At 40.3% G+C, this 27,214-nt stretch overlaps 1 protein-coding gene across 13 annotated transcripts in view; it reads right to left on the bottom strand.

The window, feature by feature from the left end:
* Positions 1 to 27,214, bottom strand: part of syngap1b (synaptic Ras GTPase activating protein 1b) — a 119,984-nt gene that overhangs the window by 59,732 nt on the left and 33,038 nt on the right. For 11 of the 13 annotated variants that reach the window (XM_067510316.1, XM_067510304.1, XM_067510303.1 and 8 more), the window contains exon 3: positions 17,190 to 17,295. The exons of 1 other annotated variant lie outside the window; for it this stretch is intronic. In XM_067510316.1, the coding sequence (XP_067366417.1) occupies positions 17,190 to 17,295 (106 nt within the window). Of the gene's footprint in view, positions 1 to 17,189; positions 17,296 to 24,627; positions 24,964 to 27,214 lie in introns of those variants that run through there. One more of the 13 variants, XM_067510311.1, reaches the window with a different exon arrangement.

Here is a 27,214-nt window from a genome sequence, read left to right as displayed (position 1 = left end):
GCAACTGGACTGGTATTTATTAAGACTTTGAAATAATAATGAAAAACAGAAATATGAAATGGCTTAATGCAAATTGACAAATGGCATCCTAACAGTTTTCCCTGCTCACTCCATCATGGCTGCCCAAACTGTGCCACCATGGACTTCTTGTTGCCGTCTAGTTTCACATTTATTCAAGATGGCCCTGCTTGATGCTACACAAAGCTACCGTGGATCTTTGGTTGGTATTGCTGTCACTGTTATTATCAGCTCCGTCAAAGAGGCCAGAAAGACAGACATCGATGGTAACCTGAGAAAGCCTTTTAGGCCTCACAACAGAAACCAGAAACCGAAACCACAACAAAACCAACCTACAGGGAAAAGATAATCAAGTGAGGAGGAGTATTATAAGAAGCTAATTTTACAACTGAAGAGCAAGAATGCATTGGATATGTCAGCTGTGTGGCTCTAAATACCTTGAATAACATCAATAGAAGAAGACGCAAGACCCATAATGCAGAGGAGCAACACTGGGGTTCTGACAGTAAGAGGAGATCGTCTTCATCAACCAGGGGCTTCTTCACAGCTGTGCCGGAGACAAGTGACCCAAGCCGGAGAAGGTTTCTAGTAACACCTGGCCTGGGAGTCTATAGGAAGACAGTCTACAGGGAGGCCTGTTAAGGGCAGAGGCGTACCTGAAGGCTATCATTGGTATCATGGAGGTGGTAGCAACTATGCTGCGCCAAACCCCAAAGAATCTGCTAGTAGTACCTTGGTTTAGCTGCTGGAATGACCTTCCACATAGTTCGGCAGCAACATGAACAACAAGTGCCCAGAAGAGAAGAAGAAGTGTGGGTGGAGAGTGGAAACAGCGACTGGGAAGTCATTCTGCTTCCAGGCCCAGATGTAAAATCCATAATATCCAAAATATTGAGAAAAGCTGTGAATGGCTGTACATTTAGAGAAGGCTGGTTCTACAAAGCCTACAAGCCTTTAATCTAACCTATTTATAACATCATCGTTTAGTTCGAGGTTTATATTTATGTTATATTAAAAGGAAGTAAATGAATCCATAGGATCTGGCCAAAAGCAAAGAGCGGAAACACCAAGCAGCATGAGAGGGAAGCAGAGCACACAAAACGGTCAGCATGGTAACCGATCCAAGTCCAATGTGGTCCTCAGCCACAGTAAATGACCGAGCTTTAGAGTATGTACAGCATCACATTTACATACTGGCCACTTTTCTAATAAGCTGTGTTTCAATCAACGTATGTTGGGGATCTTGATTTCTGTAGGATTAATCTTCTTGACCACAATAAGAAGAACTTTAGGTTTAGAGGAAATCCTCAGGATCAAACCAACAAAAGTCACTGTTTTGCGTTATTTTGCCCTGAATTTCATATTTTTCCAGTGACATTCTGCAGATTCGATTCAATACATTTCCAGATACAAGCCCACATTTTTAACCTTTAAAATACTGCCACCTGCCAATGGTGCACTAAACACCCACACATCTCTGCAGCTCCAGTTTTCTGCTCTCCGGTTGTAAAGTCATTTGTGAATCATCAATACCATGCCAACTTCTGCTGTGCAAGGAGATGTGGAAGAATGTGAGGAGGGGACTATTAACTTCAACAAGGCCAAGTCTGTCCTCGGTACATGCTTGTGGGTGCAATCTTCAGTGCGAGGGCATGATTATGGCATGAGAGCTATGACTTTAGACATACAGCTGGGCAGCTCGAACATTAAGTGCTACATTGACGACTCTCTGACAGTTGGACGCGTTACCCTGGATGCACTTGCATGATAGCCAAGCCGAACTGCTGTACGAATTCAAAGAACGACTAAAAAAACCCATTGTTGCTTGAACGCATCATGTCAAAGACTCATAAAAGTCTGTTGTTCATGGAAGAATGAGCACCTGTGCATCTGAAATGATTACTTGACACAGCCAAATTCAAAGTGTAAGGACAACAACAAGTATTCTCTCTACGAGAACTCACAAAAACATGCATCACAAGGTGTGAAGCCCAAACAAGACATTCTTGGATTTGGTTTACACACATACACAACTTCACTGACATATGTTAAATCTGTACGACAACATGAACATATTGCTTTCTTTGTCACATCCACCTACACACGAATTGGAAAAGAACCACTAGTATGAACACTGTACTGGATATACTGCATTGAACAAGATATGGCTCAGATCTACTGAGTTGCATCTGTTATTTTAGCATTTCACTGACAACTCTGTACAAAAAAATAAAAAAAAATAAACGAAAAATCAACACGTGAACAGGTGATGCATGTGAAAACTGATACATACTGGAAGCTCAGACGCTCGCAGACGTAAGCACCAACAGAGTAACATCTTACTCCGGGGTGAAGAAGACTGTGCACATCAGCATAGAAAAGCACAAAGCCTTGAGTTGGCAGTGAGAAACAGAGCTGGTGTTGGCCTGACAACACCAGCCTCCTCCTCTCTCCCTCTCTATCTAAGAACACTAACTCCTTCCCTCTGTCCCTTCTTTTTTTAGTTCCTCCCTCCCTTTCTTCACCTCCTGTCTTGCTCAGGCTGCATTACACTGCTGTGTACAGATATTCAATTAAAAGGCTGATGGGTATAAACTGAAAAACTTTATGGTGCCATACACAGCCACACACACACACACAGACACACAGATCACCAGGGAAGAGAATGAAATGGATGCAGTCTAATATCACACACCAGTAGGTGCAAAGGGATGGGGAGTTCTTGAGATATTTGTCATTGAGATACAATTGGATTTATGCAAGAACTGTGCAAGATTGCAGATTGTATCATTCCTCAAAGTTTTCTCTTTTTAATTTGTTCTAAGGCAACCAAAAAGAGTCCCTCGTTTTATTTTCTCCTTGAGAACACCTTTGACGCATTGTTGTTTTCTATATATAGGTCTAGAGCAAGCTTAAATTCATATTTCGTCCAGTTTAATTAACTATAATCTTGCAAAACCTACTAACCCTTTTTTTTTTATCATGCATGGATTTGCTTCCCCCAGCTACTGGATTTGAAGAAAATAAAGGATTTTAGATCCTCATATACTTTAAAATACACGTTAAAATAGCTTGCAGAGACAATCAGTATAAAAATCTAAAAAAAACAGCTGAGCATACACACACACTTAAAAGGCCAATAAAGTGCATTTCTTCCTTTTAGTTTTAGTGGTTGACTTCTTTCTCTAGAAGACTGCCCAGGTATTGATCCACGGCTGCGTAATGAAAGGACTGTTCATTATGCAAAGTTCAGCAACGGTCTATAGGGTGTTACATAACAGCCTCCTCCTTTTTGATCTCAGACATGGCGGTGAAATACATCACATGCATAGTTTAGCTGACCAAAGCATAAGGTGATTAGGGTGAAGGGACTGGCAGCAGTAAGTGGAAGAAACATCTGAATCTGAAGGAGTTTGATAAGGTAGCTGATCAACAGGCTGTGCATTTAAATTGCACAGCTAAAGCAAGGTCTCGCGTGTGATGTGGGTCAGTGTAAAAGGAATGTTGGCCCATTGAACTAAATGAAAAGCAGGCAGCAATACTTTTCCCTCTCACGCCTCTTTTCTTTTCGGAAAATGTTTTCTTCCACACGTGGAAATAATAGGAGATCTGCGAGATGTGCCACCAGAGTTGCACACAATGTTGTCATACATGAATAATCATCAGGAGGAAAATGTTTTCTGAAAGTGGTAAACTTTCTTTACTATGTCCAGGTGTTCAGCTCCATCTGTGCAAGCAGCAGACTTCGGTTTTGTTACACAATAATTCAGAAGTTTGCTTGCCATTGAGGAAAATACCAAATGCTAGCTGAGCTAAAGTGATGCAGCTTTTGTCTTAATTTCCCTTTTGTCCCATTTGATTTTTAATTTTTAAATTATTGTTTCCAGATTAAGTTCGCAGTAGGGCGTGATTTGTGATGCGACTGGTTAGTGTCCAACCCTGACACTTAGTAAAACTCGCTGGAGAGATAAAAATGATCAAACATGATCTTGTAGTATAAAAAAAAATAAAAAAAAACTTGCTATGTTTTGGCCATTTGGATTCAACAGCCAAAATTCATCTGAATCATTGTAATATTTCCCGTAAGAACCTTCTGCTTGAGCCATTTCCCTTTGTCCACAATACATCTGCTGATGTGCTGTGTATGTTTCTGAGTGATTGTACTTTAAATTGTGGTAACAGCCCATCATTGTCTGTCCTTTAAACAACAGCTTTCTAAATTTACAACACTTTTATCAGAATCCTTCAGTGGGTTCAGTTGGAGCCATGCAATTATTTAATCTACTGTACATCACTTTACTGCACTGCAATTAAAGCAAAGTTTCCTTTGGTGATAGATTAGCATAACAGTATTCATTATCAGCCAAATAAATACAGTAACTAAATTTGGATCTAGCTGAGGAAATGTTGGAGATTCTGTACAGTGTTTTATATTTTTGCCATCACTTAGGCCCTCGAGGATTTTGATGATAAGGACGGCACAGTAGATTTTCCATTAACATACCCTTAAAGTTACAAATGGGAAAAAAAAAAAAACGATTATTCAGGACTAGATGTCTTCAAATTAGAGGCCAAGTCACACTCCACTTTAAGCTTATCCCCAAAGCTTTGAGTTGCTTGGCTGTGAAAAGGTTCTCAACTAATATTGTTTATCATGTGTAACTGAGCTGGTGCCAAAGCCTCCATTCACAGTGTTTCTACAGAAACCAATACTTCAGCTGCTGTTTTCACGGGGGCCGCATCGTCCTTTACCGTTTCTCCTTTTGCCATTTCTGCTCTGTAGTCATGGGGGGCGTACAGTATTGCCAAGTCGTCAGCAGCTCTGTCAAGGTTGTTGCACGTTGATTTCATTGCGCATCTCTATATATTCTCCACTGTACCAGCACTGTGGCAACACTGCTGCTATTACAAAGCCATTCATGATTCGTGCCTGGGTGGCTGACAGTGTTGCAGGAAGGTCGCACAAAGTTAAAGGTTATAGCTGTGCTTTGAGCTTGTGTAAGAAAGGGAGTGGATTTTATACATGTACTGATACACACCCGTAAAAGAAAGATTTAACTTTACCTTTTTTTTTTTTTGGCAAGTCTTTAGTGTGTTCATGCAGGACAACATGTAACAATTTAAATCCAAACTAATTTCAATTTATCAAACCTTCCGGCAGACTTCCTTTATTTTTAGCTGTACTAGCAGCAAGGCCCTAGGGATGGCAATGTCAGTGTGCTGTTCATTTGATCTACCACTTTGAATATCTTTATTACAACTATTGCGTGGCCTGGCAACATTTGGTAAAAAAAATATCCATGGTACCCAAAGCAAGAATCCTAATAGAAGTGATGATCCTTTGAATCATCCAGAATTCTCAGTTATCAAATAGAATCTCTGCAGTCCTCCGATTTTATTATGTTACTTTGTTTATGGAAATGCTCTAAGCATGAATTTCCAATCTGGATTTTCATCTTATTTAATAAATAATCTTTTTTTTTTAAGCTGATGCCATTATTAAATTTATCCAGGGGTTCTGCAGCTAACACACATATAAAAAGACACCCTGACACTAAGGGCAATTTATAGTTACCTGTGAAGCTAACATGGATGTCTTTGGACTGTGGGAGGAAACCAAGCAAGCGCAGGGAGAACATGCGAACCCTAGCTCAAACCGGCGACCTTCTGGCTGTTAGGTGGCAGCGCCAACAGCTCCACCGCCAGGTTTCTGTCTTAGCAAAAACAACATCTCATGAAAATCCTTTGTTGCCTGATATTTCAGTTTTACATTTTCATATTAATATTTTCATGCACAGTTGTGTCCATGATGAGTGTATGTAAACTTTTGTTCGCAACTGGATCTTATTTAGCTATAAAATTACAGAAACATTCAGGTGACATAGCAAACAAGTGCCATGTGCACAAAAGTGGACATGCAAAATGTTACTTGACTGCAGAACAAATGAGAATACAAAATGAATATCTTATAACGTTGGCTCATATCAGAGAGACCAGCCAAAATCTTCACAGCTAATTACGAATTTTTCAATGCGGTGCCACTATATTTTTTTAGTCAGAATATACTGTAAGTCTGAATGTGTGGCAAACGTCCCACATGCAGCTGCTGCTGAGACGAGCCTGAACATAACACTTCACCCCAAACCTCTGCTTGACGAGCTGTGAAGTGGCTGATAGTTGTACTGGGCATGTGCCAGGTGTGAATGCATATAACTCAGCGTGAAGCAGGGTGTCACTGAGCACTCAGCAGAACTGAAAAAACCGAACAACTGCAGTGAGAATGTGACTTGCCATGTTTTATGGAGGTGAAAGATGTTGGGTTTGATCCTGACTACTTGAGTCCTGGGGGAGTTTAAACAGCTGTATGAAGCAGTTTATTTCCCAGTAGCATATATGCCAATCTGTCAGGTCTCCATAATGCCCCCCCCAGGGGAAACTGTCAAATGAGCTGATGTGGTTTGGTGTGGCACATGTAAGGGGCATGACCGTCTGTCTGTGTTTTGATGTATGTCTCAATCAGCGAGGCTGAAAGTCATAAAGGCATTTTAGTTGCCAGCTGAAAAGTATTATTGGACAAAATGATCAAAATAAAAAATAATTAGTCATAATTTAATAATTCATTGACCATGAATTAAGAAAATAGTTTTAGTGAATTACAACTTGTTTGCAATTTAGGCGATTATTTCTGTCAGTTCGTATAAACTGTAGCTTCCAACGTTGATGCTGACATCTGATAACAAGGAAACATTAGTACAGCAAAGTGTGACACATCAAGAAATGCAACAGGTAGATATGTTGTAAGCCAGTGGTTTAGCCATTGTTTTGACCAGTATCTTTTTACAGGACATCAGTGCTGCATATCAGAGGTCAAATGACGCTTCTCTGCCTGATGGCGGGCTCATCGTGTCTTTTTTTTTTTTTTTTTAAGAACCTCAAGAGGAAATGAAGTGGTCCTGTCCAATGGTTTTACATGTTGTTGTTTTGTCGTAACTGGTCATCCACAAGCAATAGTTGATTACAGAAATGAATCGGTCAGTAACTCAAAGTCACTATTTTACCGACATTTTATAAAAAGAGAAACAATTATGAAAATAATGATTAGTTACGCACTGATTTAACACTGAGGATAATTTAAGACCTTTTGAAAACTTGCACGCAATATTCTCAATATGCTGTCCCTGACCAACCTGCTGAATGGAATAAAACTGAATATCTCATGCTTAGAACATGAATTCGTATTTATTCTAAAATTCTTTTTCCAAAATACCAGAGTTTCTGTTGTTGCATTTGTATGTGCATGTACTGCAGAGCCAGCTGCTGCCAGACAATATGGGCAAATGGTAATGGTAAAATCCCAATGCACCGCAGGGTGTAGAACAGCAGAGGGTGAAAAGCAAACACAGATAAACAGTAACAGTGCAAACGTAAAACTCAGTGCTGCATTACTGAGTGAAATGTCGCTCTCTGCAACTCAAGCGTGTGGTGCCGGGCCTGTCTGAAGAGAACTGCATAATGTGGGCAGCGGAGTCTGCAGGTGGGTCATTTTCAAGTCATTTCCAGTGAACCACAGGTCAGGGAGGTGCTCGCTGGAAAAATGCAGAATCTGTGGATTTACAGTTACTGTGCCTGGTGAAATCTTATTTAAATTGATGCCATTGTGGCATTTTATCTCTTCAAAGTCATCTGTCAGTTCAGAGACTTAGTAAAATAAAAATGTATTTCTTAATTTACTCACGCTTCTACACAGTTTTCATAATTAAACTTTCGTTGTGATAGTTGGTGCCGAACATCTTTCGTTAATTCAAGTTTTTAACTCTGAAGATGATCTTGTTAATCCCTGCTACGACCAGCTAAATGTGTGTTTGAGATGAAATGACACTGGTGTGACACGTTCAAGTGATCTGAGACAGATTCCGCTGACATTTTGCTTTGGGCCCTGATTGAACTGAACTTGGGCTCTGATCTGGACCAAAGTTTGCTTACGGACTGTGTGAATCAGTTGTTTCTGACCTCTGTCTGACTTCCACCCACAGCTGCAGCATGTTATTTACCGCTATTAATTATATGAAAGCCTTCATACAAAAATCTCTCAGAGTGGCAGAAGATGGACATTTCTTGCATTTATCCATTACTCTCAACAGTTGCTCTCTGCTTGGTTGATAACAAGTTTTCATGAATTTGCAATTTCAGCGCTTGGCGTTTATTAAAAGAGGCATTCAGTGAATCGTAGATGGTATTTTATTATTACTTGTAACAAAATCTGTTTTAAGCCAGTTTGTAACATTTCTGTGTTTATTTTGCTCTTAAAACAACGACTCTGGGTATAGAAAAGAATCACCCACCCTGGAAATTTTCACATTTATTTTTAAAAACAATGGATCGTGGGCATTTTTGGCAAAAACCTGTAAGATGCCACATTGATTAGTGTGCCTTCATCTTCATGATGTAGTTGTGGCCAGGATACATTTAACCAACTTTGCGACTTCTGAAACCACATGGCTGCATCAATGACGACTTACAGTAGATGAAAGGGGAGACTATTTATGAAATCAAACTACTTTAGTAGTTGGTTACTTGGTTAAAAAAGGCAAAATAAAAATTAAATAAAACTGAAATAAAAACTAAACTTGTATTAGCATAATGTGGATATTTTGGCCAGTTAATGTTTCCAGATAACTTTTTTTCCCATCAAAATATCTGATCTTGCAGTAACATCCACGGCCAGAACGTAATTACACTTTTTAAAGATTATGTTTCTGCAGACCTGTGCTTTGTATGGGTTAGTACACTAATTGTTCACACGCTCTTTATTCGTACCTTCTGGCAAACTGCAGAAGTACCACCTGGTCGAGAATCACTGGTTTGGATCATCAGTACTTCAGTGATCACTGAGCTTTCACAACGCAGAGATGCTGTGAAGATCAATGAGTGCAATAAAACTGTCAGAATCAATCCAACACATGTTCCTGGAACATTTATAGATGATATGCAGATTCTAAATATGCAAACATATCAAACACTTAGAGAAGCAAAGTTCGCTGGATTGAAACCATCAGTTTCAAACACGTTGAAGGGAAACGGAGTTTAGTGAGTAAACCTTTCAGAGGCTTAAAATCCTCTCATCGCTGCACAGCAGAGAGAAGCAGTCCCCATGGACTTGAGAGCCAAAAGGATGCTCTGTGTGTGTGTGTGTGTGTGTGTGTGTGTGTGTAAGCTGACTACCACACCTGAAGCTGACTAAGAACTGCAGCGTTGGAGAGCTGAAGAACCTCGTGTGCGCTGTGCCGGTGGCCAGCTGTCAAACTGAGGCCGAGCTTGCTTGCTTTCTCTCACTCACTAGTTTTCACTTTATGCATGTTGTTAAGGTTTGATAATATAGCTGTCCGCTACATCACACCAGCCCACGGGGTATATCACTCAGATAGACATTTTGCGTTATATAATCCTTCCATTTACATATAATTTTGCATAAAATTCTTAATTCACAGTGCTGCTAAGATTGCCCCTGCCATATCTCCAAATGCCAGCTGTGACCAAACACATTTAAGAAAGCAGGGGATCTAATTGTTCGCCAGGTGGTGACAAGTTTTAGTCTAGAAATATCAGTCTCCTTCTTTAGATGTTTTCTAATGATGTCAGAATGAGTTGATATCACTCCATCTGACTGAATGTAACCACCCACCCAAACACAGCAGATTTCTCTGCTCCTGCTGACTCGCCTGTTTCGACACGAGACCTTAAATGTGTGACTATAAATCTCTGCTCTTGCAACGTTCTTTTAACGTAGTTATATTTTAGGCTTTGAATAAAGTTGTTCAGTTTTGTTTTCTGCAACTAATAACTAGTGAATATCTCTACAGACCTGGAAAAAGGTTACACATGGCTTCATTTCCCGATGGGAATGCCAGTCGTTTTTAGGTATCATGTCAAAAACTAATCTTTTGAAAATGTTCTTTAGTGAATATACATTTTTGTCAAATTTAAGGGGAATAATCCAAAACTGACACAATGTAGGCAAAGGGCTGTGACAGCCCACGCTGACATCAAAGAACTAGCAGCAACGAAGACCAACTGCTGCGTCGGCTCATGCTGGTTTTTACCTGGGCCGTCAAGAGGCACCTAAACACACCGCAAACTCCAGTTGGTCTGACACAGGCCCTACATTGGTCAAGGCTGGAATGTTGGCTTGATGTTTCATGACCCAAAGAAATATAGAAGGGATGTTTAGTTGATATGCCATATAAAATAGTTGTTTTTTATAACTGATATGATATAAACCTGCTGTCGTCACTGACACTCAAAGGAGTATAAGGCTTTCAAAAGTCCACCGTCTGACAAAGGGCTTATTTCATTAACATTTAAATCTTTGATTTGGTTTAACCCTGTCTAGGTGATAAATTACAAAACTTCCAAGAACCATCGCACCACGAATCAACACAGTGTAAAGCAGTTTTAGCAAAGTGCGGCATTACTCAGCCTATTGATCCAATCAGCAGATATGCAGCTTATTTTTAGGAGGCCTCTGTGTCTACGTCCATCAAAAACTGAACACAACAGCGCAGCAAACCATTTGTATTCATCCGGGGTTCCAACGGCAAGACAGCTAGATGATTCAGCAAATCTCTCCACAAACACAAGTCCAGGCTTTTGGTGGATGTGGGGGTTTTGGGGAGGACTTTCACTTTTCCCAGCAACTCACAAGGTTCATAAACTGCCACACTAGCTTTGCTACTCCAGCTCAACCCATAATACTAAAGGACTACTTCATCCCAGTTAAATACTAAAAAGGGAGCTGTAAGTGGTTAAATGAAGTTTGACTTTCCTTGGACCCACTAAGTAAATCTATGAAGTTTTTCAGACATTAAGGTCAGCCACAGCAAAGTGCTGAAAATTGCCCAGAAAGTCTACAGTATGCAAGGATCGTTCGGGGTTATATGAAAGCAGATACAGTATATTATGCAAGCAAATTCATCAGAATTCGGGACTTCGACTACTGACAGGTTAGCAGCCCACAGCTGGGTGCACTTCCAGAGGGAAAAGCTGGATGACTTGCTGTGATACTTTATTGGTTTTATTCTGCAGGCATGTTAATAAAAACCAGAGGTCACTATTCTTTTTAAACTGTGACATTTCTTAATTTTAATATTTCATGGTAACCCTTAAGCTCGGTGTATTTTGGGAAAAGTCCCAAGGGGAACTTGTTAGACCGCTGCACATAAAGGTTAGCGCTGCTACAGGGGTTTCAGTGTATTATGCAAGGACACTTCCATATTAGGTCTACGAGGAAGCTGGAATGGAATCACCAGCTCCCCATAAACTGCAGCCAAAGTGCCCATATACTGTGGCGTTTCAGTGAGGGCTCTGCTCAAGTGGCAACCTGTGGAGTGACTTACAAATATTTGAGGACTGAGTCTGTTGACATGAGTGAAAAACAGGAATGACTGTAAAAAAAAGATCTATACAGGGAAATATGTTTATAACCCAATTCAAATGAGTTGGCTTTTACTACTTTACTACCTCATTCTCAATCAGTAGAATCACTCACACTGGTGGTTGTAATTGATGTGCATCCCAAAGCAAGGCTTTAGGACACAAACTGAAAATAAGGAAGGGCCAGGCAATCTACATGGAATGCAATCAGTTTAATTTTTGTTTTAAAATTCTTAAGAGGACAGATTGGACGGTATCATGACACTTGTCTCACCACTAACAACAGTTGAGTTTTTTCTTATGTGATGTGTCTGGTCTGTCTCTGATTTGCTCTGTCACGGTTTTATCCTACTCTTTTTGGGTGGGAACACGTACGCTTTGGACCTGGTTGCGTGGGCAGGTGGAGCGGGATGGTGTCAGGACTTGACAGCATGGTGGGAATGGGATGGGGAGGGTTAGTTTAAAGTTGGATGTCCATGCTGATGTTGATTTAGCTATACACCACCTTGCTACAATATTACCACCGCCTGGTGGTTTTCGAATAAAAATACGATGTGTTTTTTATTAAAATAAGATGAACTAATAAATGCTGATGTATCATTATGGGTTTAACCACCTGTCAGCACAGAAAGTAGTTAAAATTAGCTCCACCTGTACCAACAGTGACCTCTGACCCTTATTATTTAATATTTACTGTACGTGTTTTGCGGTAATTAATATAATCAATATTGTATAAAATATATTGTTTTCATAGTGAAGTACTTTTGTACTGTACTGTACTGGTGTAGAAACTTCTACCGCCCCTTCACACAGTATGTCACATTTTGGGCTTGTGTGGCTGCAGACTGCTCAGAGTGTGCATGTAGAGGATGTGTGCACAGTATAACGGGGAAACATAGGAAACTCTCGGTTTCCCGGAGGATCATTAACCACATGTATATGTGTATTGCGAGTTGCTCCAGTGCAGCTACTTTTCTGATAAATGGAGCTGGTTTATCTCCAGGCTCTGTGAGTTTGACACATGAATGTTTGGGTTGTCTGGGCACTGGAGTTGATGTTATGGTGTTGACCAGTTATAGAAAGCAGGAGAAAGGGTGTAGAGACGTGCAGCTAATATTTAGGAATTATTTTGTTAACTGGAGCTGCATCATTTTATTTTACGCTGGACTAAATGTCTATTGGCATGTTTTACAAAAGTACTGCAAAGGTACTAAAAAGTATTAAGTTGCAACTTTGGAAAGGAATATTGTAACTCGTTACTTTTAATGAACAGTAATAAGTAATACGTATTATATTGTACACAAGGACAAACTGAGGACAAAACATTGCATTAAAATGCTGTTGCTAAAGAACTATTGAGGCGAAATTAACAATCTGCTTTGCAGTGCTATGTTTTTTTTTAACTACAGATAAGGTTTCTCTTAATAACAGAGCAGACTTAGATAAAGCCAATTTACAATTTGAACAAAAAACATTTAAGGCCAAATTCATTTATGGGGATTATCAGATTACAGTCTGGAGAGGTTAATGAGAGAGAGGGGGGAAGAAAGTGACACTGTGTAGTTTGCCTACTGTGCATCTAACTAAAAAAAAAAAAAAAATCAAAGTATAGATGACAATCTAATAATGCTATAGAAATTAGGTAGAAGTGGTCCTCAATACACTTGCAGCTTCATAATGGATTTTACTACATAAAGAGTAAAGAAAAGAAAGAGTATTTATGATAGCACCCAAACTGTCGTTGAACTGAATTTTGCAGAATCCATCTTGAGAGAGATCCTTGAGATGCCAAAACCAAACCACATGTCGTTAGTGATGCAACATAAAACAAACACGTGAAAGTGAAAAATATTTTTGCCTAGTTAAGACAAACCATTTTTCTCCTGTCACAATTATAACATTCTAATTAAGTCTTTTGTTGGTGGTAAATGCTTACGTTGCACTGTAATTATCCAGCAAAATAAATGTCTTCATTGTATGTTAATTACCTACTAAACTGTTAAATGTCTTCTGGACACTTGGTGCATGGCAGTGCATGAAAAAGGAAAAATGGATGCATCTGCATTGCTTGATGTGTTGCGACAGAAATAGAGAAGCCAAAAAACCTATTGAGGCATTGTGTGTTTGACTAATCGCAGATCAACTGTAGAGCCTGGTATCATATAATTGTGTCACTACATCAGGTATCCAGCTGGGATTCTTGTCAGATGTCTCCATTCATCAATATCACGTGAAAAATACAGGCTTTTACCCCTGTGATAAATAATGGATGGAGGTTGATGTATTAGTGTTGTCACAAACACACGGATGGGTGTTTGGCAGCTGTAGCAGCGACGCTATCTGCAGCTTAATCTTCTCTCAGCACATGGAAATGTTCTGAACCGGCGGGCCTTTGTGAATCTGAGGCCATGTCTTTCAATTTTGTGAAAGGAGCCTCTCATTCATAATTTTGGACGACAATAAATAGGTCCGAAGTGTTTGCAAAATGTGTTCAGTGTAAGCCCAGTTCAAAGGAAGATGCACAGCATCCTAAATTCAGACTGAATTGAATTCTCTAAATAAGGACAGCCACATAAAGCAGCCTGGTACTTGAACTCACCACTCCATCTCACCCTATACCTTCTAGTCTCTGGACCTTGGTACTGTTTCGGTCCTGGTTGTGACCCAAATAGCTACTGTGGTCTTGTGCTAGGCATTAGTATCAGATGAATATTATACTAACTGCATTTTGAAGTTGTAGACAAGCAGTGACGCAGGCCTAATGAAAGTTATGGAATATTGTAACATACTTAAAGCAAGACCATCCTATACTGTATGTATGTCATACTTCTGCAGAGACTAAACCTTAAATGCTGCTGTCACAAAGTGATAGTGAAATATTCAGCTGCTTTTTATGCATAGTGGGGATATGGATAGTGCATGTTCAACATTAGACTCTTCTGGATGGAAGTTCAAACTTCACACAGGGACAACCCATATGAGAACATTCTTGAGTTAGATGACACGATCAATACCTCTACCAGAAGCTGGTGACCTTAGCTTAGCCCAGAAACGGATCAGCACACCATTTTATTAAGATTAATAAGATGCAGCGGCTAATGTTTTGACATAAAGCAGGTCGGTTTTGATACCGTAGTTTGAACAGAGCCATGCGAGCACTTCCAGTTTCTACTCACCATTCTTAACTCAGACGAGCAGCTTGCCGGGTGTAGCATTATACTTAGGATAGACACGAAAGCAGTATCAATGTCCTCATCAATACGTGTATTTTCCAAAATGTCAAACTGGTTTTATAAATTGTGGTTGCAAGAATGTCTTTGTCTGTACACTTTATACTTTACCCTTCTCACCTGTGCCAGCACGTGTTTTTGAATAGGCTCAATGTATTTGGCATCTGCTGGGTGATTGTTTTGAGGCAGTTCCCTCCCTCCCACCCTATTATTTCACAGCTGACGTGATGTTTTTCAAATCTTTCTCTGGCCTGGAGATGGAGACCAGGAAACCTAGGCAGGCAAATTAGGGCAGCACACACATTGAGGAACGACAGCTTAAATCCATTTCAGACCACACAATACGGTATATTTTATTATAATGACCCATTTTGGTGAACACCAAAATCTCACTCAGACCAATTTAGTATCGTCACTGAGACCTTATCAGCTCATTGTAACGTGCAGGGGATTTTATAGGAACAGGTCATATGGCTTAGCACCACTTCCATCTGCTTTTTTGTTGATCTGTAAATAATTACTAATTGCCTGCTACCCCCTAATTTCTTTTTGTTCTTTGGGCATAGTAACCACACATGGTCTGTAGTGGTGTCAGTGTACAGTATTATGTGACTGTGAATATGTTTTTTAATATGCTCGCATGTGGTTAGGGCAAACTGGCCTTGCTTTGTCACCAAACTATGTGTGAACTGATGTGTTTGACCGGCTGCAAGTCTCATCACTCATGTGAGAACTGAGGTAAATATTCATCCAGTTGAATCGGCACTAATGTTTGGGAGGCAGCAACGTCACAACCAGAGATAGAGGACGTCGCTAGGGAGAACTTAAAATAGCTGAATGAGATGAAAAGGTGGAAGATAAAGGAAGAGGAAGAAAGGAGCAGGGACATTTGTACAGTAGAGAGACTGAGTCAGGCTAAACAAACAGAGGAAGACAGTTATCAGAGGGTCAGTTTCACAGAGTCCAAGGAGAGTTTGAGGTGACGCTACGGAGATATAAAAGTTTAAAAGCATACAGAAGGATGACGGAACAAAAAATGAGATAGACAACTCAAAGGATATGCATGATATTCAAGGTATCAATACATAACTTACATTTCAAGATAACTGATAAATCACCCAACCTGACAAAGGAAGTCAAGCCAGTCCAAACGTGGTTGAGAGAAAACAGCTGCCTTAAGCTCTGATCAGATGTGAAGCTTTTATCTCTGCTCAGAAGCTGAGTGCTGCTGTGAGCGCTGCTAGTACCAGTGAGAGTAATGGCTCAAAGGATGCAAAGAGCTTTATATCGTTGTCGTTGCTATGCAACAATCCTGTTATTATTAGCAAGCTAACCTGAAAAAATACAGGTGTTAATGTGTCTGAAAATCCAAACGGACAAGGGGAAGAGAAGTTGATTAAAGGTGACACATGCAAGGCGTCACAAAGTTAGAGTTGTCAGGCTGCCGGTCTTAAAACAATTCTTAAATGCCCCTAGGAACATGGAAAAATGTGCTTACTGTAATCATCATCAGGCCTATTTCAGTGAAGAAACGCGTTTTAAAGTTCTGTTGAAAGTAATAAAAATTAGGATCAGATATCAGACAGCGGGCTGACTTAGTCAAATCAAGTGGTTATGATCTGCAGTCACATAATTCACTCTTATCACAATCACTCAACTTCAGTTTAGCAAGAGGAAGTGTCTGGATAAATGCTAATCCGCAACTCTCTCCGCGGAACATTATGTTCATTATTCACATGCATTCATCAATCCATTATCAGTAACTGCTTATCCTGTTTGGTGTCACAGGGGGGATGGAGCCTATAACAGATGTCGATAGGCGAGGGACGGCGCACACCCTGGACCGGTAAGCATGGGGGGTTTAACCAAACTCCACACAGAAAGGCCACGGCCGACCAGTGATGTGAACCCACGACCTTCTAGCTGTGAGGAGGCAGTATAACATCTGCTTTGACCTAAACCTAACCACACACACACACGACTTAACGATCAAACTCAGGTCTGTGTTGTGAGAGTGGTGCATTTTTAACATCCACCACACTCGCACAACCACCACCTCCTTGACTCTGTGGCTAATAATAAAAGCAATGCTTCATTCATTAAAAAATGTGTTGCATTATAACAAAAGCCAGTCAGTGATTGGATTTTTTTCTCAGGAATTTGCAGGAGACAGAGTTAAAAGAGGACATTTTGTCCTAAAAAATGCAAAATGGATGATATTCACTTTGTTTTTTCAAACTTGGATTGTTGAAGCTTCATAAGAACTTTGGCTGACTTTTGAAAGACATTTTACACAGAATAAGGATTTTGTCCCTCATCACCTGCTCTGAAACAATTTCCGTACTGATCTCTACAGGGCCAGTACAGGAAGCTAACAGTAAGGACCTATTCTTTCTATATATAAATGTTTATTAAAAATGATGTAAATCTACCCTCTGATATATTTCCTTTCATTTAATAAGACCTCAGAGTAGTTTAGAGGAAGCCTGGCGGTAAAGGTTTGCTGCTCACCCATCTCTGGATGGTGCCTGCCCTCCACAGGAACGCTGACTGTCCTCCTCAGCAGCTTGTTCCTCTGAGACTCTGAGCGCCTCTCGCGCATCAGCAAAGGGTGTACCTGCACAGAGAGAGCACACGGTCAGTGCACACAGACACACCTAAAGTATTGCGTCCTGTGGTTTAAATATAGAATGTGCACAAAAGAATTCAACTGCACACTTTGTCCTTCTCTGTCGCATTCAAGGAGCTATTGTTTTGACTCAGACTGATTTAAAAAAAAAAAAAACAAATGCAATACAACTGAAATAACAGCTGTACAAAACAGCTGTGCTCAAAACTATCTTATGGCCGGCAATTATTAAAACACACGAATTAACTGACAAACATCTGGTGAAAGCAACAAGCAGTGTATGGGAGGTTAATGTGAGGTCAGGTGTAAACCACAGACTACAAGTTACATCATATTCTTTAAAGCACATCATTCAACAAAAGTAGATGGAAGAATGGCTTGTCTGGTGAAAGACAACGTTAGAAAAAACATCTTCCACAGCAGTTCTTTATATAGTGTGTCTGATGTAGAAGAACTGAAAAATGAAAGCAAAAAAAAATTGTTTTTTTATATATATATATATATATATATATATATATATATATATATATATATATATATATATATATATATATATATATATATATATATATATATATATATATATATATATATATATATATAAAAAAAACCACATTTCAGAGCTCCGCCATATTTGGCCCCACAGTCCCTGAATTCATAAAAGTGAGACTTGAGGGAAAATAAATGGGAGAATGTGCCACACTAATCAAAAACACCAGTTCTTTGGAAACATTGTAGTTACACTCTGAAAATACAGCATACACTGTAAAGTACAGAGCTATAAATCTTGAGCGAGCACCAAAGCTAGTACTTTGTTGCCACTCCGCAGCACAGCAGAACAATAAAAAGTGACTGCAGAAACTCATGATGCTTCCGTTCAAAATAACTTTGTGTGCTGCCCAGAAAGCTCAACAGTTGTACAACTTCCACTGCTTCCTACACACATTCTTTACACCTACAGCCAGGTTTGTACATTGACGATGGATAAAATCTGCTCAAGATTTTTCAACAAACTCTGTGTCAAACTGCTGCTATACGCTATTCAGTGTGTTATGTCATTGTTTGATGGTCCACAAACTTCACATTTAAATGACTTTTGGCAAACAAGCTAAAAAATACAATACATTGGAATGAAGGTTTCGGAATAAAAATTATACATGTAAGTATTTTCTCAGGGCTTGGAAGGGACTAAAGCAGAGCTAAAAGAAGCTGGGTTTACAATGTGTCCCTCACACACACACACACACACTTACACTAATGACAACAAGCTATGGTACCAGGTTTGTCAATGGCTTTTCAGTGTAGACAAGAGGAGCCAGAGGTGGTTGAGCAGACCATCACGAACCCAATGGTCAGCTGATGACCAGACCAGCTCTACTTCCTGAGCCGCAGCAAACCCTTGTTGCGCTTGACCTTCCGCACTGCAAGCTGTTCAACCAGCTTTACCGAGTGCTGAAGAATGGATTAAAAGTGATTATTTCAAACACTGATGCAGCTTACGTCTGGTGAAAGTGAATTGCAATCCCCGTCCATACAATGTGTTTTAATTGACAAAGTCGTGGCGTTTGTGGAAATGATAGCAGCCTTGTTTGTTGCTGATGATAATTATGGCAGGAGTGTGCCCCACTGAGGCTGGCATCTAACAAAAGTGCACATAAAAGAGATGGTGCGGACGCAGACGGCCCTTGTCAGAAAGTGGTAATAACTGCAGAGAGCAGCGTAGGATTGTGCAGCCTGGGGGGCTTTGGGGAAAAGCCAACACTAGCGAAGGACACTGGCAGGTCACACTGAGCCATATGTCCCACAAGACAGCTGAGTGCCACTCACTTTAAAGGAGCTCTGTTAACATGAAAGAATGCCAGAGCGGGGTTTTTTTGTGTGTGTGAATGTGTACAAAAATGCTGAATTTGGTGTGTGTACGTGCACATGTCCATCAAAGCAAGGGCACATAAAAATTTAATGTGGACACTTCTTACTTCAAGCTACTAATATTCTCCACTATTATGCTCCAGATGTATCACATTGGGCACATGAACACACACACACACACACACACACACACACACACTTTTCCACAGCAATAATGTAGTTAGTGCAGCAGAGCGAAAGATGCTTCACATAAAGGCATCAGGATCCAGTTTATGTGAATCTCCTTATCCAACATAATCAGGGACAAGCATCATAAATCAGCCTCTGTGATTACTTTCTACTTTGCTATTTTTGCTATGAAAGTGCACAGAAACTACAATGTAATTCAGCCCTTTCCTGGAACCCAACATATTGCTTGTCATGATAAAATGATTATACAATGTCCTTGATGAAAAATACATTAAGCAGCATCCGTTCTTTATGAGTCCAGTGGGAGAATGTACAGAGCATATACAGTGTGCTAATTTACTGAGTTCCCCTATTTGTTGGGACAATTATAACGAGAGGTTTTGTCTGTTTGCAACTGTCCGCGTTGGTCCATTGTAAAATATGATTAATTAGATATGATTAATTATTGGATGGATTGACATAAAATGTATCTCTAAACATTTACTGTAGGCAGAAAACAAACAACTACGTTACCAGTAGCCACAGATGTGCTAACAATGATCGAATAACAAATGAATAATGAAACGAAATTTAACAGTTTTTTTCCACCAAGTTGTCTCTGACTGCTACAGAACATTCTTGTTCACACAGACATGATTTCAGATCCCCAACAGCTTGTCCCCATCCCCAGCAGCGCGGTGCCGGTCCCAAGACCAGTAGAAATTGGGGAGGGTCGCGTCCGGAAGGGCATCTGGCAAAAACCCAAAACAACATGCAGACAAATGATCTGCTGCGGTGACCCTGAACTCACAGGATAAGCTGAAAGGACAAAACAAAAACAAAAAATAATTGTGCCTTTTTTACATTGTTACTGACCTGTAAGCAACAGTAAAATTGACAGACAGTCACAGTGGTTTGCAGCAGCACCTGCACCTTTCAGTCTGGCCAAAGTGAGGGAAGAAAACAGACTGCTGTCGCCTGTCTCATAATTTTACTGTTGTTTACAGGTCAGTAATAATATAAACAAGGCACAAATGTGCATCTGAAATCATCTGAGTAACAAGAATGTATGTTCCGATCTGTAGGTTCGCTAGGAGATGTACGTTATTAAAGATGTAACCTAAAACGGTTCAAGCTAAATATGAGCCAAATATTGTTCTTATAAAATTCAGTGTGACCCCACAGTCGGCCTGCCCATCAACTGCAACACTACTCACTTTGGGGGGAATGGGAGGCTGATGTCACGATGGGTTCAATTTTTTTGTTTTGGTGTGCCGTGTTGTCACGCTCCCCATTTTTCCGTTGGTGTGTTTGAGTGTGTGTTTTGACTTTATCACGCATCTATAAAAGATTCGCCAAAGTAGGTCAGTGCTGCTGCTTTAGTAGGTCGGTGGAGGAGGGCCGCCTTACCTTTGCCCCATTTCCGTCAAATCTGAACAATTTAAACAACTTTTGAGCAAAACTAAAACAAAAGGCATGCAGGTAACCTGATATAACCATGGGCCCACGATGGTGGAATGAGCTACCAGGCCCCACACCAAATATTCAAAAAACTGCTGAAAACAGACCTCCTCCCTCAACGGTTAACACAACCTCTCTATAGATAGTTTTTATTTCACCATCGGCTAATTGCTCATACAATATTAAACCAGAAAAAAAAAAAAGGACGCCCAGCTTCAATGTCAATTCAAGCCCTTTAATGCATCCTTCAATTTAAATCCAAGTCTTGTCAGTGCACACAGCTTTTCTCTAACCCTATTTTAATTCTCTTTGCTAGATTAATTTAGAAACCCACAGTATAGTGGCCGAGCACTCTCTTCGGCTAATTGAATATGCTTTAGTGGCAATGAGTAACAGTAAACCTGAATTAACCTCACATTCTACCAGCCCTTCAACGATCGGGAATGCAAATAAAGCCGCATTTGCATACCGGGCCTTTATTGCGACCATGATGCTTTATAGTGTTTCTAAATAAGCAAAGTGGTTACATGATGGCTGACTGAGCGCTGTGCCATCTCCCCCCCTCCCCCCCCAAAAATAAGGCCAATCAGTATAGGAGTATGGGGAAGCTGCTCAAACTCCAGGTAATCTCTTTGAATGGTTTTTGCAGTAATTGAAGGAATGGCTAGATGATTTCTGAAGGGTCGAAGCAAGACAGAAATAGCTAAACTCGTCTCAAATCCACGAGTCTTAAAAAGTAAAATTCTTGACTTGCCATTTTGATTTCAACACTAGCTAATTACAAGGAGCTAAATATGGTCCTTTTCTCCAATCACATCTGCTTGAACCAGAACAAGCCTACTCATTCTCTCCACTAATGCTGCCCTGCGCAATTCATCACCCACGGAAAAGACCCGGAATACACATCGATTGACACATTGATCACATTGATCCACCAATAAGCATCATACTAGGGGGTGGCAACACCTGGAGGCTATTTTCACTTTGCATATGGCAAAATTATGGCTCTGGAGTTGCCATCACTGGGAGCAGAAAACCACAGAAGGCCAGTACTCGGCATTCGCAGAGAGGCAGCATTAGGCTCTGACGTTTCAGTCCTCAGATGGCGGACTTGCACCACATTCGCAGATTTAAGGGACCAATTTTATTTGGAGCACAATTTGCCATTGCTAAAATAAACACCATCGAAGCACCCAGTGAGGTGCCACTTAAAAGGTGCAAAGCTCCTGAAGCCCCACTGGACAAAACAAACCTCATACTGGCTGTTCTGGAGGTCAGGGTATGCTGGCCTCATATGAAAGAAACAGGTGTTTTTGCCAGTTGCAAAGTGCCACACTTAAAGGAGAGAGGGGGCCTTTCAGAGGGGAAAAGTGCAGCAACTGGTAAAACTAAAATAAAATTACTTTTGGACCCCACCACTGTTCTACTTGGTAACACTCCAAAGGAGCTGCAGTGTGAACAATGAAGTAAAAGAGACTGAGATAGAAATTTAATTCCTATGTCCAATTTTTATCCCATTCCTGTATGTCTTTAGGGTGCAGAAGAGAATTTAAGAAAAACACTAACATCTTGTGGGGAATATTAATATCTTGAGATAAGATAAGATAAATCTTTATTCGTCCCCCAGTGGGGACGTTTTTTGTTATCTTAACAAATGACAACTTATTTTTAAATGGCAAAAAGATTAAAACTAATAATATTTAAAGCATATTTAGCTTGTACAGTGTTCCTTCATCAGAAATTAGTTAATTTTGAATTTATTTATCAAGGGGGAGCAAACTTGACACAATTTTTATTTTTTTACCATACTTGACTATTTTTGTTAATTCTGATCACAAATCAACACTTGTACTAGCTGAAATAAGCATTATTATTATGTTAATAATATTAACGTTATTATTAAAGCTAAATGTAAAGGGATGTAGGGGGAAGTGAAACATACAGTGTTTAATATCTTGAGTGCTGTGTTGCAATTGTCCATCTGGGGAGACATGTGGATGAGTGGGTATAATCAAAAGAATTACAACACTCGATCACAAAATAGGTCCAAATGACTCACACAAATCTAAGAATGTCTGCAGTTGGGACATTTAATTTAAGTTTCTGGACCATGCTAGGGCACTGTTGACACAAGTGGTGTGGCAAACAATTTCATCCAATCTGGAATGAATATTTTATGCCTGATGGATTTAAGCATCCGTGACAACTGTTATAATGGGCAAGACTGAAATCAATGCATTTTTGATGAGAATTTTAATAAACAATTAAAACGGAACACGTCAGATTTTAGTTCAGAACCAAACACATCATCCGAGACAGATGATGGTCTTGGCATGAAGGGAGCGAGCTGAAAAGGGGGCTGGAAAGAGGCACGTGGGGTCGGAGGACGATGCTAGGAAGTAGAGCTGGTGGAGGAGGAGGGGAGAAGGAGGGGAGGGAGTGCCATTGATCAGAAGTGGGAGGAGGAGGATGTTTTGGTTCAGCTTGGCAGGTTGTGTTGAGCGATGCTGCAGGCTGGCTTGCCCATATGTCACTACTGCTTCCTCGGGCCCAGCTGTGAGGAGCACTGGAATATGGTGGGATGCTGGGAGTGTGTGTATGAGTGTATGTGCGTGTGATTGAAAGTACACAGCTGTGTGAAAAATCAAGTATGAGAAGTGAGGTGGCGAGCATGCATGTGTGTGATACCGCAAGAAAAAGAGTGTGTAATGTGCAACAACTGTGCAATCCATTATTTCTTAACAGGGCACTAATCAAACACTGCTGGATTTCTAACTCTGGCTCAAACACAAAAATATACACACAAACAAATGAACCTGAATTAGGACACACATGCAGGCAATAAGATGTTGGCTGTGCACCTGCACAAATTTAGAACAACATTTAAACACAGCTTCAACACACACAGTCTTATGGATGGCACTACATGACTTTCCTCATCATACAATGCTCCTCCTCCTGACCTCAGACAGTGTAAGACACAATGAGTAGGCGGCCAGGTTTGGCCTTCCATACGCAAAATCAATCCAACGATCATTTGCAATTATTTGAATGTTTAAGTAGCAATTTGGAGATCATAACTATGGTACATGTGATAAATACAGTAGTAGATAGTAGGTAACAGCTTCATATGTGAAACGGAACGTTAGAGGCGACAGTGTTATTTTTTTAATATCTATTTTTTAAATAGCTTAAAGCTACAATTTGTTTATGGAAATATGCAACATGCAAATAGAAAAAACACAGGCGCAGCATTGGGAAACGCGCTGCAAAAAGCCACAACAGGAGGGAAATGTGTAGACAACTGACATAGGAATGTTTCCAGGGGACACTAAAAAGTGACGGACATTTAGATCTGTAGGTGTGTTTTTAGTTGCTCCCGGAGAAATTTCCATTGCATTGTGACCTTTTTCACGGCACTTAGCAAACGGGTAACCCTATTTCCGCTTTCCGCTTCCCAACGCAGTGACACGGTAACAGTGGATTGCAGTAGTCTCCTTTCAGAAAGCAGGGCATTCAGCCGGGTTGCTGTATTTCAACAACATGTCAGAATACTTTCATGTGACATGTTTGATAAATGCGATTGTGCCCAATTTAATGACTCGAGTATAATATCGCATATATCTCTCTGTCCTCTACACAGGATGCATGTCAAACAAGGATATTTAACTTTACTGCAAGTACTGACAGTATTACTGCATGTGAAGCTCACCAGCTTTCCGTTAGAGCCAACAACACAGACTGAAAACAAAAATGGGTTAAAATTCCGCCATAGGAGTCATTTATATTACATTGCGGCCAATGATATTCATCATTTCTTACCTGCGGGTGGGTGGGAAACATAACCATGTGTCCAGCAGAGGAGTGTAGGTGGCAGCTTACACACTTACATCAGACGAATTCCTCCGCAGCTAAATGTTTACTTGCCCTTGTGAAGACATTATCCGAATTTGTTCCACGAAAAGAGGCTTGAGACAACTCCAATTTTTGAGTGAAGCGGTGACTACAAACGTACGTGCTACCTCTTAGCAGCTTCATATTTCCCCCCTTCATCTCGCCTAATCACCTGCACACATTCTCTTCTAAGTTGGGGATTTTTTGGGGGGAAATTAGTAAAGTGACAGATTGGCTGTTTTTGCGCCGAGCACGAACTTTCAGATACGCTACAAAAGTTTAGATTTCTAGATTCTGCCCTTGTCCGCATGTAGTAACTTAGGCCGGAAGTTAAGCAGCCCGATTTCAGCAGCTTCCAATTGAGAAATTTGAGAAGTTTGAAAAAGCTTTATTAACTGATAAAGTAGTGTTATTTTTGTATTTTTATTTTTTTTTATTGCTTGTGTTTTCTTTATTTGCAGTGCTATGAGCTCTCAGGGATTTTTGCTTTCAAAAGGTTTTGCACTTCTGACCAATCAGAGACAAGCAACATTTTCTGCTTGATTAGTAGGTTTTGCAGCATAATTATTATACTTATTTATTGTGATTTATAAACGGTGACTACCTGAAGAGCTGTGCAGAGTCTGGCAGAGTGTTAAGAGCAAAGCAGAACTGTATCGGAGCAGGGAGACTAATAACCGGGTGGAGCAGAGATCACTGACTGACGCTAGCGCTGGCTTGAGTTGCACATTGCAGCTTCGGGCAACACGGTGGTGGAGTGGTTAGTGCTCACAGCTAGAAGGTCTCTGGTTCAAATCTGTGTTGAGGGGTCACAGATGATGGATGGATAGAAGTTTTGCTACTAGCTCACTAACTTTAAGCTGTTGTGCATAAAACCATCAAATAAAAATTTGAAAGGCACAAGCGGGTCAAGTTAGGTTATTATGTGTACTTGTAGAAGCTAAGTGCATAGAAAAAGTATAAATGTTCACGTCCCGCAGAGACAGACCGGGCCAAGTACAATTCTTCTTAATAAAAATGATAAATGGCAGAGGATTGCTTTTAAGGTCATGGAGATCTGGCAGCTACTCCCGGTAAGTTGGCAGGAGACAAATTAGGCCTAGTTTTCCTTTTTCTCTAGGTACCTCTAAGGTATTGAAGAAAAAACTGTACACATTCCCACAGGGATAGGCAAATTAATCAAAACACAGAGATAAAAGCCATTTAAACTCTTGTATGTACAGAGTGACCTTTTGAGAAATGTTTTATATTTGAGTGAGTGACAATTTATATTTAAATGGCACCTAATAGTTACTCAAATATCAAAGAGGTTTTGGGTTTTTTTTGTCATCACATAAGGGGGTTCAGGTAAAGCCATGCTACTAAAACAATCGACCTTTCTCTTCTCTTCTGCGAGTCACTGCCCACCTACATTCATTACATAATTAATCCCTCCAACTCCCACACTGCCGCCACCTGGATGTGTTCTCCAGGGTCATGGGCAAACATACCATCCACCTCTGAGCAACTGTTCAAGCTCTGCGACAACAACAGCTACAGGCCAGAGCTGAAAAGGTGCTGTGGATTGTTTGCAGAACGACTCGTGCCCTGAGCTTTCAAATTATCCCCAAAATTGTTCACCCGGAAGCCAAGAATTTTACCAAAAGATGTAAGAAAATGTACTAAGCAATCTGCTTATTGAATTGCTACAGTGCTTATAGTGCAGATAACGTTCTGACACTTGCAGGCTAAATAACGCTTGTGACTGTCCCCCATTGTTTTTATTCTTACTGGCAAAGTTGGGGGAGCGCAGCCTGGACACATGACTTGGGGGACAGGGCACTGGTGCGTGGCGGTGGTATATGAAGCTCTGTCACCTCAGATTAATGTGAGATGAGAGAAGAAGTAGGAGAAAAAGGAGGAGGGGGAGAGAATGGCAGCCAGCCATCACTGCCAGCCCTCTCACTCCCCCTACAGCACAGAAGGAGGCAGAGCATCATGCCGAAGGATTGAGCAATGAGGAAAATTGCATGGAAAACGAAAAAAACTATTAAAAATCTCAAAGAAATACTGGCCCAGGATTCTCATCACTTATTCTCATGATTGCTGCATTGACCTTTCCCACACAAGAGATCGAGTAAGCGAGGAGGTCTTTAACCAGCTTGCTTCAATTCTACATTCTAAATACTTAAACCACCTCAAATCACATGAAAGGTGTGAGACGTCAAGTGAAATATGATCCAGTTATTACATTAAAGGTCCAAAATCTCAAGCTATTTCAGCTGCAAGGATCAATCCATTTCATTGTGAATTAATATGCCAATTATTCTTATGTCAAATCAAAGTGAAATATACTCATCACGTTTTCCCAGAGCCCAAAGTAACATCTCAAATTGACATGCATTGTTCAGCCAACGGTGCAAAACCTAAAAACATTTCATCTACTTTAATAAATGACATGGATAAAACAGCAAATATTTGGAGGGCAGGTTTGGAAAATGAGACAAATTACGGCAATTATCCAATCTTTAAAAAT

This window comes from Channa argus, chromosome 7 (genome assembly GCF_033026475.1).
Source record: "Channa argus isolate prfri chromosome 7, Channa argus male v1.0, whole genome shotgun sequence".
NCBI lineage: Eukaryota > Metazoa > Chordata > Actinopteri > Anabantiformes > Channidae > Channa > Channa argus.
The sequence above is the reverse complement of the archived record's forward strand: the minus strand, read 5'-3'. Positions and strand labels throughout refer to the sequence as shown.